Source organism: Lagenorhynchus albirostris, chromosome 2 (assembly GCF_949774975.1).
Source record: "Lagenorhynchus albirostris chromosome 2, mLagAlb1.1, whole genome shotgun sequence".
Classification (NCBI taxonomy): Eukaryota; Metazoa; Chordata; class Mammalia; order Artiodactyla; family Delphinidae; genus Lagenorhynchus; species Lagenorhynchus albirostris.
The window spans coordinates 103,924,103-103,941,316 of NC_083096.1; the positions used below are offsets into that span (position 1 = coordinate 103,924,103).

Below are 17,214 nucleotides of genomic sequence, written 5' to 3' on the forward strand. Positions count from 1 at the left end.
GAGATGTTTCTTTTTATAGAAGTATTCCAGCTAATAATTAAGGAATGTCACCATTTGACAAGTCCTAAAAGAAATAATGATTCTAGGCAAAGATAAAAGTATTAGTTTCCTAGGGCTGCCATAACAAAGAACCACAAACTGGGTAGCTTAAAAAAGAAATTTGATGTCTCACAGTCCTGGAGTCTAGAGTCTAAAATCAAGGTGTTGGCAGGAGCACGCTCCCTCTGAAAATCTAGGAAAGGATCCCTCCTTTCCATTTCTAACTTCTGCTGTTTGTTGGCACACCTTGGCATTCCCTGGCTTGTAGACACAACATTCCAATTCCTGCCTTTGTGGTCACATGAACATCTTCTCCCTGAGTCTGTCTATGTTCAAATGTTTCTCCTCTAATAAGGTCTGGATTAGGGTGGGTTTCATTTTAACCCGATTACATCTATGGGCATGAAGTTTAGGACTTCAACATATCTTTTTTGGGGGGATACACTTCAGTCAATCATAATCATCAAGGGCAGCTAGGATCCCAGAAAGACACAGGACATTATCTATTATGGCCAAAGAATTAGACCCCAATCAAACCAAGTCTAGATCTAACTACCAATTTACAGAAAAAAGAAGGGACTGAAGAGCATGCTAAAAAAACTCCACAGGTATATAATCAGCGAAGTCCAGAATGTGGGAAATTCTACAGGACAAATGACTTGGTTTCCTCAACAAATAAACTGCAAGGAAAAAACAGAGAGAGAGAACATAGTATAGACATAGTAGACATAGCAACAAAACACCCTGTATAACTCTTGTTTGGAAATTTGAATACTTACTAGATATTTAATGATATGAGGGATTATTGACAAGTTTTAAAAACATATCTTTAAATGAGATTCTACTATATAGCGTGGGGAACTATATTCAATATCCTGTGATAAACCATAATGGAAAAGAATATGAAAAAGAATGTATATATGTGTGTGTGTGTGTGTGTGTATAACTGAATCACTTTGCTGTACAGCAGACATTAACACAACATTGTAAATCAACTATATTTCAATAAAATAATTTTTTTTTAATTTTAAAAAATAAAAATAAAAACATATCTTAGTAGTATGGTGGTAATGTTTAAAAAAGAGAGCATTCTTATAAGAATACATACCCTCAGATAAAAGGACATGATGTTTGGCAGGTGGCAGGAGAGTGGGAGATGGGTTAGGTGTGAAGCAGGATTAACCATGTAAATTAATGTAGCTTGGTGTTGGGTACGTGAGAGTTCACTATACTATTTACTTTATATGCTAAAATTTTCTATCATATAAAATTATAAAAATAAGGTGCAGTATATTTAATTCAGTGTTTCTCAACTTGGAGCAGTATCAGAATGTATTTTCTGAAGACCTCTCCCTTCACCAAACTCACTGAGATTTACTGTTCAATATTCTTTTCTAGGATATTGAGTTTCTCTTTTCACAGTCATCCCCTGCAGCTTGATTGATGATGGAGAAGTTTAGTTTTGTTTATTGGAGGCTCCTGTGTAGCTGAAAAAATACTTTTCATTAGGCAAGAAAGGAATTTTTAAAAATTCCTTTTATTTTAAAAGTACTATGTGCATACACAAGGTAAAAAAGACAATCTAAAAAAGAGCCAAAAAGTAAGATCACTCCTCCTGCCCCAGTTCTACTCCTCAAGGTCTCCACTATTCCAAGTTTCTTGTGAATTGCTCTACACATTTTTTCTAAGCATGTACAAAATACATGCAATTTGGACCTTACTGCAAGTACTATCTGATGTTTTTTTTTTCACTCTGCAGTACACATTAGAGACCTTAGCAGCAAAGACAGATCCTCCTCTTTTTTTTTTTTTAATTGCACTATATGGAAATACCATCATTTATTTCAGTCCCCAGTCGGCAAGCATTTTTTTCCCAGTTATTTCCTCTTACAGATAATGTTGCAGTGCACCTTCTTGTACACACAGAGAAAAGGAATTTTGTCGAAAAGCTGCATTTCTTAAGAAAACCCCTCCTTCATTCTTTTAGCTCAGGGCAGGAAGCACCCTGTGGTATGAAGCAATCACGCGGCAACCGTCTGGACCTGATCATATCACCTTGTGATTCCCCAGCCGCTGGGCAGCTGGAGGCTGGGCGGTCAGGACTGCACCCCGCTCCCAAGGAGGGGAGACGCCAGCACCCCCTGCTCTGTGGTTGAAAGCAGATGCCCTCTGATTCCCACATGTCTGACGCCCCATCGGCACCATGTCATTAGGTAAGTGCACGCTGGCTTTGGAGGAGTCTGGGGCTGAGGCATGTTAAACTCAGACTCACCTGGATGCAGCAGTTGTTCAGTTGGTCGTATGTTTAAAGTTAAGACACTAAATTGCTACGGTGGCCAGGGTCTCCGATGGCCAAGAGCAGGCAGTGATCTGTCCTCTCTGAAAGGCGGCATGCTGAGTGGGTGAGTGAAGTAAGCTTTTATTTTACCTTATTCTTTAAAAAAAATTAAAAACTCTGGCTTGTGTTTAATCCTCTGGAAGTCCTGTGTGACAGCGAGGCTTTTCTTTTCTGCTTTGTGGGACTTTATGTGGGCATCTCTTGCCAGATATCGGAATTTCCTGGCAAGGAAGAGAGGCAATTTGAGTAACCCGCACACAGACAAATACATTTCACTTCAACAAAGCTTTTCATGTGTCATCGAAGATGTGTGAGAAACCAGACAGAGCGCTATAGAAAATGCTCTTTAAAAAACATGACGGCTTTAGTGAAGCTCTTGCTACCCGATCTCAAACCAGATAAGTTCAGGCCGCGGCTTCACTGAGGAGGGCTTTGATGACTACAGGGAAAGAGTTGGGGAGATGGTCATGGTCTCAGTTCAGGCTGTGGGGCTTCCTTTCCAGCTTGGACAGTAAGGACCAGGGCTCAGAGCAAAATGCATATGACTTGATTTGTTTCTCCTCTTAAAACAATGCTTATGGTGCCTGTTATATGAAAAGTAGATAAAGATTTATTTACAGTCTCTCCCTGAAGAGTGTATTTTGGGGTTGTTCCTCATTGCTCTAAATTACCTTGGTGAAATTTGGCCAGTCCACAGTTATTCAAAGACAAGCATATGCTTATTGGGAAGGCATCAATAAAGTGCTTGCTCATCTGACAAGTCTGATGTTTCCATAATGGCATTTGACTTCAGAACAGAGGATACTGGGAAAGCATTGCACTAGTGGAACTTGAGGTGGGGATTCAAGTGAGGAATGAGGTGATGGGTTATGGGGAAAGGGCTGAGTCTCGGGAAAGGATGGAGGTCCTATGAGTTTGCCAGAGGAGATGCAGGATGAGCTGGTTAGAAGTAGAGGTCTGCTCTGTTTTAAAAAAGATTTAAAGCATTAACATCAAGGAAAAGTAAACAAAGAGGAAAAGAGCTAATGAAGGTGTGGTGCTGGGTGGCGGATGGACTGACCTAGGATACGCTGGTCAGCCTGGGCACAGGGCCCTGCACACAGTCTGTGCCGATTCCCAGGACTGAGGGTCAGAGACTTTAATGAGCAGGGCCCAGGGGAAACCAGTCTCCAGGTTTCATGGGGCTATGGTGAAAAGTCGGTCGGAGACCCAGGGGATTAGGTCCTAACTGAGAAGGAGCCTGATTCTCTAGGCATCCGTCCAGGGAAGCTTTCTGTTTGCCGGCCCCCTGCCCCACTCCCCCTCCTCTGCAGGGGTGTCCCATTTCCCATCACCTGTCCAGTCTCTCTGAACAGCTTTTACGTTCTGAAGTAGTTCAGATCCATAGAGAACCTTTTGTTAAGCATTCATTAGCTTGTAAGAATTTTTTTTCACCCTATGAAATTCTTTCAAGCTTTCTGACATTGTCAAGTGCCTCGATGATTGGGTTTGAACAGCTGTGACCTTCAGCTGCCTGAAGACCTGTAATGCCATCCCTGCTGATTGTAGATTCTTACTCAGGGATTATTTCTGTCAACAAGAAGAAATACTGGAAAGGGGTATAGGGTCCCCCCTTCCTGACTTTGGAGTCTGTAAGCTAAGACCTGTTCTTCCAAGTAAGCTGCTGCTAGTCAATCTTGAGTCTAGTTCCTCTAAACAGATCAATTTCCTAGAGAGGCAGAATAACAGGGTGCCTGGTTTAGGGGTCAGGACACCTGGATTCAGCGTTGCTTCTACCACTGATTAGCCCACATGCCCTGTGGCCAATCCTTCAGTATTTCCCTTAAGTAAAAATGAAGGGGCTGAATCACGATGCACAAAGATTTCAATGACCTGAAAGGAGGGGCTGAAATTGATGAGATTAAATTGAAAACAATTGGTTGCAGAGATAGATGCTGGGAAAAAGCTAACATTGCTATTCCTACAGAGAAGGTTTATTTGCCCCTGAATGTGAAACAAGAGTGAGCTGTGGCCACAAGTATAGCTCACAATTTCAGGCAGCATCCACAGAATCTCAGCTGCCAGAGTAAGTTTAGAGACCTGCTGTGCTCTGTTCTGATCCGGCGATGGAATCACCCGCCTCCAGCCTCATAGCTGCTTCCAGGACTCTCTCCAACGTAGAGCGATTGTTCTTAAAAACCTAAATTTGATTGTGTCACTCTCCTGCTTACAAACCTTCAGTAGCTCCTTATTGCTCTCTGAATAGTCTCATACAATGTCCTTCATGATCTGGTCCCTGTTGACCTCAAGCCTATCTCTTATCCTCTAGTGACCCACAACCTTGATTCTAGTAGTTCCAAACCACAGGCAGCTCCCAGACCTGGTCCTCTCTCTCTCCCCTCTGGAGTGCAGTTTCCAATACACACACAAACACCCCTCCACTTGTCAGTTTTCCCATCCACTGGGCTTTCAGAGCCCCCTGGGTTTGCCCCTGTCATAGCACTTCCCGCACCACGTTGCAATTGCTTGCGAGTACTCCACTTTCCCATCCCAAGACAGTGAGCCCCTCAAGACAGAGACTATGCTTTTTCTATGCATTCTCAGCATCTACTATCTTCCTGGAAGACACTCAGTCAATATCTGTAGAATCAGATGGAAGGCTAGGGGAACAACTGGCAAACCAAGTGCATTCAGAGAAGAGTAATAAAGATGGTGAGGGCAGTGGAAATAAGGGTGAATGACAATTGAAGAAGCTGAAACGGTTTAGCTCGGAAAAGAGAGCACCAGGAGAGGCATCACAGCTCACCTTCGTGTCAAGGGCTGCCATGGAGCCATGGGATATGATTTACTCTAGGCTCTCCAGAGGGCAGGGTTAGACTCTGGTGGGAGGGAGGCCGACATGGTGCGATGTAAGAAGCAGCGATGGAGACCACTAGGGTGTGCTATGTCTGAGTACATTTGGCAGAAGAAGGATGCCTTGCAGACAAGGGATGGCTTCCTGGTGACCTAAAGAGCCTCCTGGCCCTGAAGGGCCCCAGCACTGTGTCAGGAGTGTGGTTAGAAGGATACTTGTGTTGGGTGAGGCATTCACCCCAATAATATTGAAGGTCCTGCCTAACATGGATTCTGTGATCTGCAAGCTCTAAAAGTTCTAAAAGTCTGTGATTCTCTCATCTAGGCCAGAACACCACACAATTTACAAAACTGAACAGACATTCTAATTCCTGACTTCTCTTCTTTACCTATTCCAAATCCACGCATGATGCGTGGTCCACTTAGTTGTTCCACTGGCAAAGGAAAGGGGTATATCGAGAAGTTATATAATCTGCCCTAGTGTTTGCAGGATACCAAGAGGCAGAATCTTAATAGGAAACAGAATTCCCAAGTCTGAGTCATTAAAGCAAATAGCTTTTCCAGGTCCCTGATGACTCTATGAGCCAAGTTGGCCTAAGAAGTTTCATGTTTCTTACCATTTTGCCTTCATCCCATACCTGAAGTTCAAGAATACAGTCACGGCAGAGTGGCTGTGGGGAACTAGACTGCCTGTGCAACCTCAGACAAATCACTTCCTCTTTCTGCGAATAACTCAGTTTCCTCATTTATAAGGTGGATATAATAATAGAACTAGCCTTATAGAGTTGTAAGGATAAAATGAGAATACAGAACATGGGTATATTAAGTACTTAAGTACTTAAGTACTTAATAAACATTACCTAGTGTTATTAGTACTGGTTGAGGACAGGACTTGGGAATAAAGACAATTGATTTCTCTTTCCAGTGCTAAAGGCATAGGGCAGTGGTCTTCAGCTCTTCTCTGCACAGCCTCAGAAGTTCCTCAGAGGGCTTCCCTGGTGGCGCAGTGGTTGAGAGTCTGCCTGCCAATGCAGGGGACGCGGGTTCGTGCCCCGGTCCAGGAGGATCTCACATGCCACGGAGCGGCTGGGCCCGTGAGCCATGGCTGCTGAGCCTGTGCGTCCAGAGCCTGTGCTCCGCAGCGGGAGAGGCCACAACAGTGAGAGGCCCATGTACCACAAAAAAAAAAAAAACAAAAGAAGTTCCTCAGAGCTGCTGAGAGCCTGGGCAGGGTGAAAGGGACCAGAGATGACAACCACTGGCAAAGAAGAACCAAATGTGGGGGGGTGGGTGGTGAGCACACAGCTGGAGCTCATCTGCTGCTGTCTGCAGTGCTAAGACAATTTTTTAATTCTCTAGAAAAATGAGGGTGTGTTGGGATTTGCACACACAGCTCCATGTCCTTCCTCCCTCCCCAATAATTCCCTGCTTATGGGTAGTCTTCCCACAAAAGGGAGTTTGGATAAATTGTTGATAACCTTTGAATCATTAGTTTCTTTTTCTCCGAAGACAGGTAATTCATACCTTCTGATGTGTTCCCAGGGATGTTGCCAGTTTACATGCCAACCTATGTATAAAATACCTCCCCACCTGATGCCTGCCTGAGGGACACAGTCAGAAAGGGGCAACATAGTGGCAACGAATATGTCTTAGACTCTGAGCTCCCTCCTGGTGAAGTCACTGAAACTCCAAGCCCACTGAAGGCACAGCCCAGCTTTCACCTGACAGAGTCCCAGGGGCCTCATACAGTTTTTAGTGACCATTCAAGTTTTCCCGAGGCTGGGATCAGAGCCACACTCTACTCTGTAGGTGACCTGCGGCAACCATCACCACCTCTGCTGGTCCTGATGCTGCACCTCCTTTCTGGTACCCACCTGGGATGGGGCAGGCTCTCCCCCACCAAAGTCATAGCTCTTCTGTTAGATGCCTCAAAGGGCTCTCTTGCGATTCCAACTTAGAATCTTCTTTGCCAAAGACTTGGGATCGATTCCCAGTGGAGTCTGGGCTAAGGGTCAGTTAAGACACCTCCCAGTATCTTGCTCAAAAGTCTTCTTTCTTTCTCATAAGCCTGGACAGTGCGATCCTTCACTGTCCCAGGATAAAGTTCAATCTCCACCAGGGCCCTCCCCAGGGAAGAGATGAGGGACACGCTGCCTCTGTTCTCTTTTTTGATGTCAGAGTTTATCTGGCATCCTGCAGTTCAGCTACATTCCCAACACACTCAACAAATAACTCTCCTGGTGGCCCTTGAGGTGGACAGACCCCCTGAAGGGAACCTGCCAACTGGGCTCCCTCTGGGACCCCCAGTCTACAGATATGAATGTGCTTCAGGCTTTCTGCACCAGGGGAATTTTCCAAACCTGATAAGAGTGTTATCAGGAAAGAATAAGAAATAATTTTCCTTTTCATAGATTCACAAAGCAGAAAAAACTCTTAATATTGATTTGGCCCATTCTGGCTCCAAGCAGGGTTAGACTCAAACAATAAGTGTTTAAACTTAGAAAGAAAGAGAGAAAAACACCTCCTAGAGACTGAAATGCTAAAATGCCCCCTTATAGGTTGGAGGTTATTTCTCCCCTAATGGCCACACCAGTTCCTTTGTGGTACCACTTGAGCCCTTTGCCTATAGTTCTGTCCTTAAGGGAAATCAGAAGGAAGATGGTAGCCTGCCTTGGCTATCTCCCATCCCACAGAGGAATTCTCTCTGCCTGAGCTCTTATCCACCCATCACACACACACACACACACACACACACACACACACACACACACACGCACGCACGCACGCACGCGCGCGCGCAATCCAGACATTCTCATTGCTCTGCCTTTTAATTAGTTCAGGGAGTTGCAGCCTCACAGTGTGGGTGTGCTTGCCAGCTGTGCTTTTCGGGAAGGTATCTGGTCTGCGCTCGTTCTGTTTCCTCCCTCGGTGTTAGGAAATTACAGAGCCGGCTTTCTTTGCTTGTCTTGGAACTGTGTGCACTGACCTTACCCCACAGAGCCCCGGACACTCCAGGGCTTTTCTGAGCCAGTGCTTAAAGGCCCCTGGGGACGAGTGTGGTGACACTCAGATCTCAGGTCTTGCAGCCCTCTGTCCTTGAACAGGGAGAGAGAGGATGGCCTTTGGGCTAAAAGGGATTGTTTTCATCTGTAACTGCTCGGTACCCTTGGGCAACCTACTGCACACTGGTGCCCCCGGGAGCCCAGAGGAGGGATTTTATGGCTCAAGGGAAACCTGCTTGTCTCCCATGCAGGGCCCCGTTCCGGAGGCTGCCAGATATCTTATCCCCATGAAAGGAGAGGCCCCAGAGAGCCCTTCTGGCCTTCCTTCCTCTGAGCTGCCCTATCTACCTCCCCATAGGGGTTCTGGGATGGCTGTAGCTGAAATCAAATCTCTCACTGCTGCTGACTTTTTAGAGTAAACTTTTCTCCTCTACACAGTCTCCCCTTACTTTGTTTATGCATCCTCCCTCTGGGTGACCAGATCACACTTCAGTTCTATTTTAACTTCTCCACGTTCCAAGCTTTGGCACATGCCCCTCTTTACCCTGGCTTCTCCCCTAGATGTCTTCCAGCTCAGTCTGTGTGGCCAGGGCCTCTCTGATTTGCTGATTTGCTCCTATGCACTGTGTAGGTTTCTACACCGCGCTTTTCAGCTGAAACCCACCAGGGTGAAATTTTCTTCCTTCACTTACGTCATGCTTTGGCATGGAATTCCTCTCTTAGTTTCCTTCTGTCTGCACATCTGCTTTTTGGTGGCTATTCCCATCCCTCCTACCTCTCTCACCTTTTGGGCAGGGGCTCCCTCCTTGGCACTTGGCTTCTCCAGAGGCCCTCCTCTCTGCCAATAGGGTCATTAATCACTGCCCTGGTGTTGACTCTTATGCTATAGCCTTGCAGGTAGCCACCTGCTCACCACCTAGTCCCACCTGTCATGTTGATTGTCACTGAGTGTGACCTCAGCCAATCCTGAAGGGTGCCAGCCCCATGACATCCCTGTCTCTAGACTAAGGCAGAGCACAAATGAAGGGGCTCGGAGCTCCTCGATGAATGGTGTTTTCCACACCTAGAAATATGTACTTTTGTAACCTCTAATTTCAGAAGAGCTGCCTACTCGAAATGTTGTATTTGATATGATATTTATTTTTTCAAAATAGCAGAGTAAATCAAACTTTATACGCATTTTTTTCCATTTAATTTTACAAAGGAGTAATACATTTACGTGGTTCAAACCTCAAAAAGTATAAACTCTTATACAGCAAAAATTCTTTCTCCTAACCTCATGTTCCTTCTGCCCGGTTTCCACCCTGTGTGGGTAGGCACCGTGTGGGTCTTCCTTAGTTCTTGGTAGCTCTTGGTAGTCTTGTACTAGATTCAAAATCAGTTGAGTGCCCCCAAAACAGTGATGTACCAGCTAGTTAGATAGAAAAGGAGGCCTCTCACTCTGTCACACATGCACCCTTTAGGATTGAGGTACCTGGTCCTCACCCACCCCCGTGGCTATAAATTCTGTCCTAAGGTCTTTCTCTGTCTCTACAACATAGCCTTTGTTGTACTAGGAATTTTTATCTCAGCCATCTTTGTCTACGTGTCTTTGTTTCCATGTCTTGAAGCTCAAAGCAGATTCCATTACTTGGGAGCTTAGTGAATTGGCCCCAGTTAATCAGATAAGCACTAGAAAAATTCCCTGGAAACCTCCAACAGATAGACTTAGAAAGATCCAGCACAATCCGTTTATCACAGCAAGATTACAGCTGATACCCTCAAAGTGGAGGAGACCCTGTGGTCCTCTAAACAACTTGAAGAGGGCTCTAAGGAGGAGAAAGGGGTCAGGAGTGAAGTGCGGGCAGGCAGGTGTGCTCAGCCTCAGGCTGGGTGCGCCCTGAAGCCAGGACTTCCTTTGGACAGAGGTTGGTGGCCCAGGCAGCAGGAGTGACCAGCATTCCTATAGTCAGAAAGAAAATTTGTCTGGGCAGATGAATCTTCGGAGAGTTCTGACTGCCCACCTCCTGGGTGCTCTCACCTCTGAGTCTGGTTGGAAAAGCATCTGGCAGCCTGGTCATTATCAGCACCATCTCTGAAACTGCCCAGGGCAGCCACCCTTCTATACACACACACACACAACACACACACTTAGTGCCGCCTCATACATTTGTTCCAAGTCTTCACCTCTCTGAAGTGCTTTCAGTTCACTGACTCAAGTGGTTCTGGATGCGTCTGGAGGGATCACCACTGCTGTTTGATGGCCCAGCTGTGAAGCTAGAACCTCCCCTTGAGTAAACCTTCTTTGTGTTTGACCTGCTGCCCCACACATATCTGTGAACTGATACCACATTTGAAGATGCTCACTGGTTGATCACAGAGATGGTCCCAGGTACCACAAGATTCAGAATCACAAGAATGGGGAAGTTTGCTGTGGTCCCAGTGGGAAGTATTAACCTTCAGTCATAAACGTGTGGAAACTGGCATTCTTATATGATGTCTGTGATGTATGTAGTGATATCATATTAAATATTTAGTTAACAAGAAAATGTCACTTCTGAGCCACACCCAGTGTCCCGTGGGATATTGCACTTTGCACCAGGGACAAATGAAGGGAAAGCAATTATTCACCTTGGGTAAACTACCTGGTCTTTAATTAGGAGCTGGGATGAAACACCTGAAACCGCTTTCCCTAGGAGTATCCCCCAGGACGTCTGTTCTAACTCATGCCTGACTGGAAGATCCTCCAGCCTCTGAGCAGGGACAGCCATCCTGGGAGCTGCTTGGCTTATGCGTGAGTTCCTGCTTGGACAGGAGATCTACACATGTGCCACAGCTGGGAGGACACTTGCCCCAGAGGACTGGTAGACGGGACCGAGGGTTTGAGTCACAGAGGATGAGATTGCAGAGTAAGGACCGGGTCTGTGGATCAGGGAGATCAGTGAGAGCTGCTGAGTGGGAGGTGCCTGTGGGACTCCTAAGTAAAGGGCCAGTGACATCCTTATTTGGGGACCATTATCACATGAAATAAGGAGAAGAGATGGGGCCCTGGAAGTGTGGGTGGGCTGAGAAGGGGAGAGGCTAAGGATGGATGTCCACAGGTAAGAGCCCAGGATGTCTCTGGACAGAGCACAGATAGGGCAGTAGTGATGCATTACCTCTTAGGGGTAAGGCGTAACTGCTGTGGATGGGGTGTTCTGGGTGGAGAGCAGGGGCTGTGGTAGGTCACATCTGCTGCGGCAAGCAGGGGACAGGTGTCTGTCTGAAGGATGGGCATCAGCCTTCGTGGCCTATTTGGTGTTCTCAGCCCTGCCCTCAGACTGCCAGAGGTGGGTGGTGAACAAGAGGAAATGAATGTGGACTTTCACTGGCACTTTCCAGATCCACACATGAGCCATGGGTCAGTGATCAGGGGGATGGGTGGTTTGTGGTCCAAGGTACACTGCCCTTGCTGGGCAGAGTCATGGTGGGTGATAGAAGTGGGTGGAGCCTGCGGTGTGCCTGAGCCCAGAGCCTGCTCCTGCCAGATGAGTGCGTGCATCTCTTCCCAGCTCCTCATTCAGCGATGTCATAGTCACAGCTTGAAATCGGCCATGGTGGGAGCACTTACACGATGGAGATCTGCAAATGCTACATATCAAGGCTTTCTTTTCCAGAGAGCCCATTGTTAAACATTTACCAGCACATCACTCAGGGGTGGAGTAAAGGGTACAGGTCGGCAAATGAAAAGGGATGAGTCTAAAATGAGGGACCTTGACTGCTGAGGAGTTTGGACTTTATTCTGAGAGCTGATGAGAGTCATTGAGGAGCCATATAATTCAGTACATTGCTCGAGAGGGTAGTATTTGAAGTCTGTTTACCTAGGTTCAAATGCTTGCTCTACCACTTAATAGCTGTGTGACCTTGGGCAGATTACTTAACCTCTCTGAGACTTATTTCCCTCATCTGTGAAATGGGAGAAATAATGCCTGCTTCATAGTTTATCGCGATATGTAGACAAGTTTTACACGTAGAGCACTTAGAGCCTGGCATGCGGCAAACATTCAATAAATGTTAGCTATTATAGAAGTGTTTAGACCATTCAATGACGTGATCATATTTGTCTTTTGGAATGAACACTGCAGCGAGGAGAATAGATTGAAGAGGAAAAGACAAAAGGCAGGAAGAGCAGGCAAGAACAAGGGATGGTGAGAGCCTCAACTAGGCTGGAGAGAAGGGAGTAGATCTGAGGGATCTTGAGGTGGCGTGGAGAGGGGTGGGAATGTGATGCAGGGGGAAGGAGAGAGGAAGGGAAGGTCACAACCAATGAGCAGCAGTGAGCAGCGAAGGCTTTGAGAGAGAGGTGGGTCTTGAAGGGATATCTCTGCGGAGAAGAGGGAGGAGGACCTTATGGGTAGAAGAAGCCGTGTGAGAAGAGAGCAAGGGTTTTCCAGAGAGTGCTGCGGTTAATGGGTTTTCAGTCAACACGTGTCATGTGAGTATTTAAATGTTTGATTGATGCAGCTGGAATGAAAAATGAAGAAAAACCAGTAGGCTTGAAAAATCAAAAATCCCTCAGAAGATTCCTACATCACTCCCAGCTCCACATGCTGCTTCCCCAGCACATAAGAAACCAGCTGGTGACAGGTCCAGGCACCACCCCTCACCTGGCCGGGCAGGCAGCCTTCCAGCCCAGAGCTGCTCCTGCCCCTCCTGGGTCTGATGGGGGTGGGGACCCTGCAATGGCCCTGATCCGTGTTGCTGAGGAAATTAGCCGAGCGCTGGAGGGTTAAAATCTCCCTCTCTTTCATGAAGGGGAGAGGGAGACAGGGATCTTTCCTGTTTACCCTACGCCTGGCTTTTGGGCGCCTTCCTGTTGTCCTAATGGTGCCCTTCTAGACCACTGGGGCAGTATTTCACCCTTGTCACCCTTGAAACACTGCTGCCAGCATCTGGCTAACTGTGTCACAGGCTGCGGTTGCATCAGCCCACAGTCTGAGGTTGGCTGGGGAATAGTGACAAGCTGGTGTTATATCCAATTCTGCATAGGAGTGTAGGGGAGAGGGGTAACAGGGTGCTGGCAGTCACACCTTCACCCGCCTCCGCCAACCATCCCCCACTCAGCCTGGAGAAGGGTGGGCAGTGGCAGAGAGCAGGACTTCTCTCTCATTCTATTCCCCCACAGCCTCTCCTCAGCCACCACCCACTGTCCCTCCTCCCAAATGAGATGGAAAAACAAAGACGTGGCAATGATGTCAAGGGGGTGAACAGATAGCAGAGAACCAAACTGGACCTGATTAAGTGACTTGGAGAACTCAAGTTATTTGGAGAGAGAACATAAACACATATAAGAAATGTAAAAAGATAGGCAGACATCGCTCCTAGCTTTGGTCAGAATATTTCTCAGATAGTCTCCTCCTGGGGTCCCATGAGTCTGCCATGCTTTGCAAACGATATACACCAGGATGCTCAAAGCAGGGTGTTGGTTACCTGTTGCAGTAACCTCTGGGAATCCAGCAGGGTGGCATAGCTCTAGACCATCCCAGGACTAGCTCCCAATTAGGGGCTTTTCTCAGACAAATTACTCGGCCGTGTTGGACCCACTTGGTCCATTTGGACTCCTTCCCCAAGATGGCAGCCGGTTCATCTTCTGCGGGCCAGGCCTGCCCAGCAGCTCTCAGCCAGTGCTTGTTCTTTTCCAGCCACTGGTGGGGCTCCCTGGAAACCCTCCTTCTCTCCTCTGGCCCCGCCCCCTGCCAGGTCAGGTCAACTCCAAGGGGATGACCTGGTGCAGTGGGAACTGGAGGCCCAGCTCATCCTCCTGTTTCTCTACATCCTAGCAGGCAACGCTGCCAGGCTTCCCTTCAGAACAGAGATCCTCGTTCTCCTGGCTGCCAGGAGTGTTACCTGCTGATGGGGGGCAGCTGAGTCCCTCCCCAGGAATTGCCCTCACTCAAAAGGAGCTACTTTGCCCAGGGTTATGTCCTCATGGCAGGAACAACTGTATCCAACGAGTGGACGATGCAGAGGTACACAGTCTTGGCCCTTTGAGGGCCAACTCAGCCTCAGAGCTCCCTCTGGGATGGGTTGAGGTCTCTGTGCTGACGGCCGCTGCTCATCCTTATGTGTGAGCCGCCTTCTCTCCCTCCCTGACACTATAGTTCCCAAGCGCGCTCCCCAGTAAACCACTAGCATGTAAATCTCTGTCCCAGAGTCTCTTCCCCCAGGGAAGCCAGCCCATGAGACTTAGAGATACTGGACAGGAGGACTTTGGCGCTGAGGTCCAGTCAAGGGCGGTCTGCAGGGAGGCTGGGTGGTGGGAGAAGCAGTGTGGGGAGACCCTCTGTCAAGGAGGTTGGGAGGTTGGGAGGTTGGTGAAGGAATGACCCGGCGAAGAAGGAGTTAACTCTGAAGGATGCCCACCTTGTCCTCTGCAGCCTGCGGGGGATTGTCTGGCCCTTTTGAAGGAAAAGGAAAGGAAGAGAAGTACAGAGGAGTCCTGATGCTCTCTAGAGAGGCTCGGCTACTTGTCATACACCTGGCTAAACACACACTGCAGAATCCATCTTACTCCTGGTTGCCTGGGCAAATTTACCTCACAAGGGCATTACTTCCCTCCATCTGAAGTCAGCTGGGAAATTATGCAGTTAGTCTTACCATGAGCTAGCTCAACATGCGAGCGAGATGCAGATGCAAACGATAAGAGGAAAAGATAAGAGGGAAGAGAAACTGGGGGGCTGCTGTATGGCCTGCTCCTCCTTGGGAGAAGAGGCGGGTAGAAGGGAGGTCATCAGCCAGGCCTCGCGCCACTCAGCCTGGCTTCATCCCCCAGTCCCCGTGATGCGTGCTCCTTTTGGAAGGTCACGGGATTTCCTCGGTCTGAACACAAATCCCCTGACTGTGACAGGAAACAGGAGTGAGGGTTTTCCTCTTTGCACCTCAGCAAGGGACCCAGAGGCCAGACACACTCCTCTGCCCGCCAGATCCAGAACAGACCCCGATCACAGTGGCTTCCAGACCCTGGAACCACAGCCGCTCACAGCACACCCCTCAGGTCCCCCCATCCCAAACCCAAGGAGCTCAGAACAGCTCAGCACCTCCTGCTTGCATTCCAGAAAACTCTTGAAGCTTAGGGTGTAACTTTTATGAGGCCAGGGACCCCATATCGGAGGCTAACTTCTACACCGTGCCTGACACAGCAGCCATGGGAATGCAAGGGAACTGTCGTGAAAGCCATAGGATTTTCTGAGGGCTGTTTGTGCCGAAAAGCATTCCAATCCTTTCCGGAGGCTGTACCTGGGCATTCCCCAGGGGGTGCTTAATGGAGGGGGGACAGTGGGCACAGACGCACATCCATCCAAAGGATATATTACCTCGTAGGAGTTAACCGAGGCCCCTTCAGTTTCTGCTAGTGTTTTTGTTTAAAAATAATTTTTCTCATGTATTTTATAACAATTTCAGATGAAGTTGGAAAATAAGCACAGGATACGAACTTGCATCATCAGCTTTTTTATCCAACCCCAAGATCCTCCAGGGAGAAGGAAAAGTCAGATGCAAAGTTTACAAGAACTTGTGTAACATGAAGTGGGTGACGGGCTCTCCAGGCTGGCCTCTGGGCTAGTTTCTAGCATGCAGGGAAGGAGGGCTCTGTACTACTGTGAGGTAATAGAGTTGATTAGGCCAGTGGCTGGTGTTGCAGAAATAGGGTGGAGGGGAGGGGGCTAAGAGTGAGCACCACAAGGAGAGCCCTTGGATGACTCTGGACCAGACACTGTTTTCTAGAATAGGGGTAACTCATGCTACCAAGGCTACTAACACATAGGGGAAGAAACCCAATTCTGGAACACTACCTGCAATTAAAAGGCAGCTTACTTGGGTTCTTTAAGGTGATGCATAGCTCTAAAATTCTGACCATCAGTTCTATGAATTTTGTCTGTGCAGCTGACAGTTCTCCACCAGCCACTCAAACTGTCAGAGGCTCTAGATAGGAGAGCCAGGCAGCCCACAGCACAGGGGACATATTCTCCCCTCTCTTGTTTGTCCAGAGCAGGTGAACTTCAGCTGCAGGCTGGCTCCGGCCTGTGGGATTTCCCGCTCTGTTTGGTCTGAGCCCAGAGTCAGCGTGACTCCAGATAACCCTGATATGGAATAATAAACAGAAAATTAAAATGACACAAAAGCCCCTATCATCAGATGTCATCTTAGGTCGTTTTTGTTTTTTTTTGGGGGGGGGGTCTTAGGTAGTTTTAAATGATGAGATGTTTCCTCCTTTCTGAGCATGTGCATGTGCGTATGTATACCCCCCGACACACACACACACTTTCACCCTGTATCTCTTTATACATTTATAAATTTCTGCTGCTTCATCCACATAATGGTGATTAAAAAGCCTGGCTCAATTTCACCTCTGAGATGTGCTGTGTGGGTCAAATGATATCATGTAAGCCCTCCAGAAGGATGAAGTGTTCTAGGAATGGCAGGTATCCCCACCGACAACCATAGTTTCACTCTTTGTTACGTGATTGCTCTGCATCTTGCCCTTCATGTTTGGAGAACAAAGGGGTCCAAAGCTTTAGGGTTAGGCTCTCAATGATCCCTGTGTTGACAAGGCCAAAGCTGAAGGAATACAGCAGGACGCGAGCGTGTTTTTCCTGGAAGGCCAGCTGAGCAGTTCTCCAAATGTATGCACGTACGGGGCAGGAGTCCACGCAGCCTTCAAAGCTTGAGCCAAGACTCAGCATTAACAAAACCAAAAGTTTCATTTTTTTGACAGTGGGAGGGCTGCAATCACCCTTTAAATGGCCATTCAGTTTGAAGTTCAATAAGCACTTTGAGAAAAACTTTGCCCCATTTTTTTTTTTTTTTTTTTTTTTTTTTTGGTATGTGGGCCTCCCACTGTTGTGGCCTCTCCCGTTGCGGAGCACAGGCTCCAGATGCGCAGGCTTAGCGGCCATGGCTCACGGGCCCAGCCACTCCATGGCATGTGGGATCTTCCCGGACTGGGGCACGAACCCGCGTCCCCTGCATCGGCAAGTGGACTCTCAA

General features: G+C 47.7%; 1 protein-coding gene across 1 annotated transcript in view; it reads left to right on the plus strand.

Annotated features, from left to right (window-relative positions):
- Positions 1-2,138: 2,138 nt before the first annotated feature.
- BCAR3 (BCAR3 adaptor protein, NSP family member) overlaps positions 2,139-17,214 on the plus strand; it is a 212,877-nt gene continuing 197,801 nt past the window's right edge. The window contains exon 1 of the mRNA XM_060139557.1: positions 2,139-2,252. Within this exon, the coding sequence (XP_059995540.1) occupies positions 2,243-2,252 (10 nt within the window). The 5' untranslated portion in view covers positions 2,139-2,242. The remainder of the gene's footprint in view (positions 2,253-17,214) is intronic.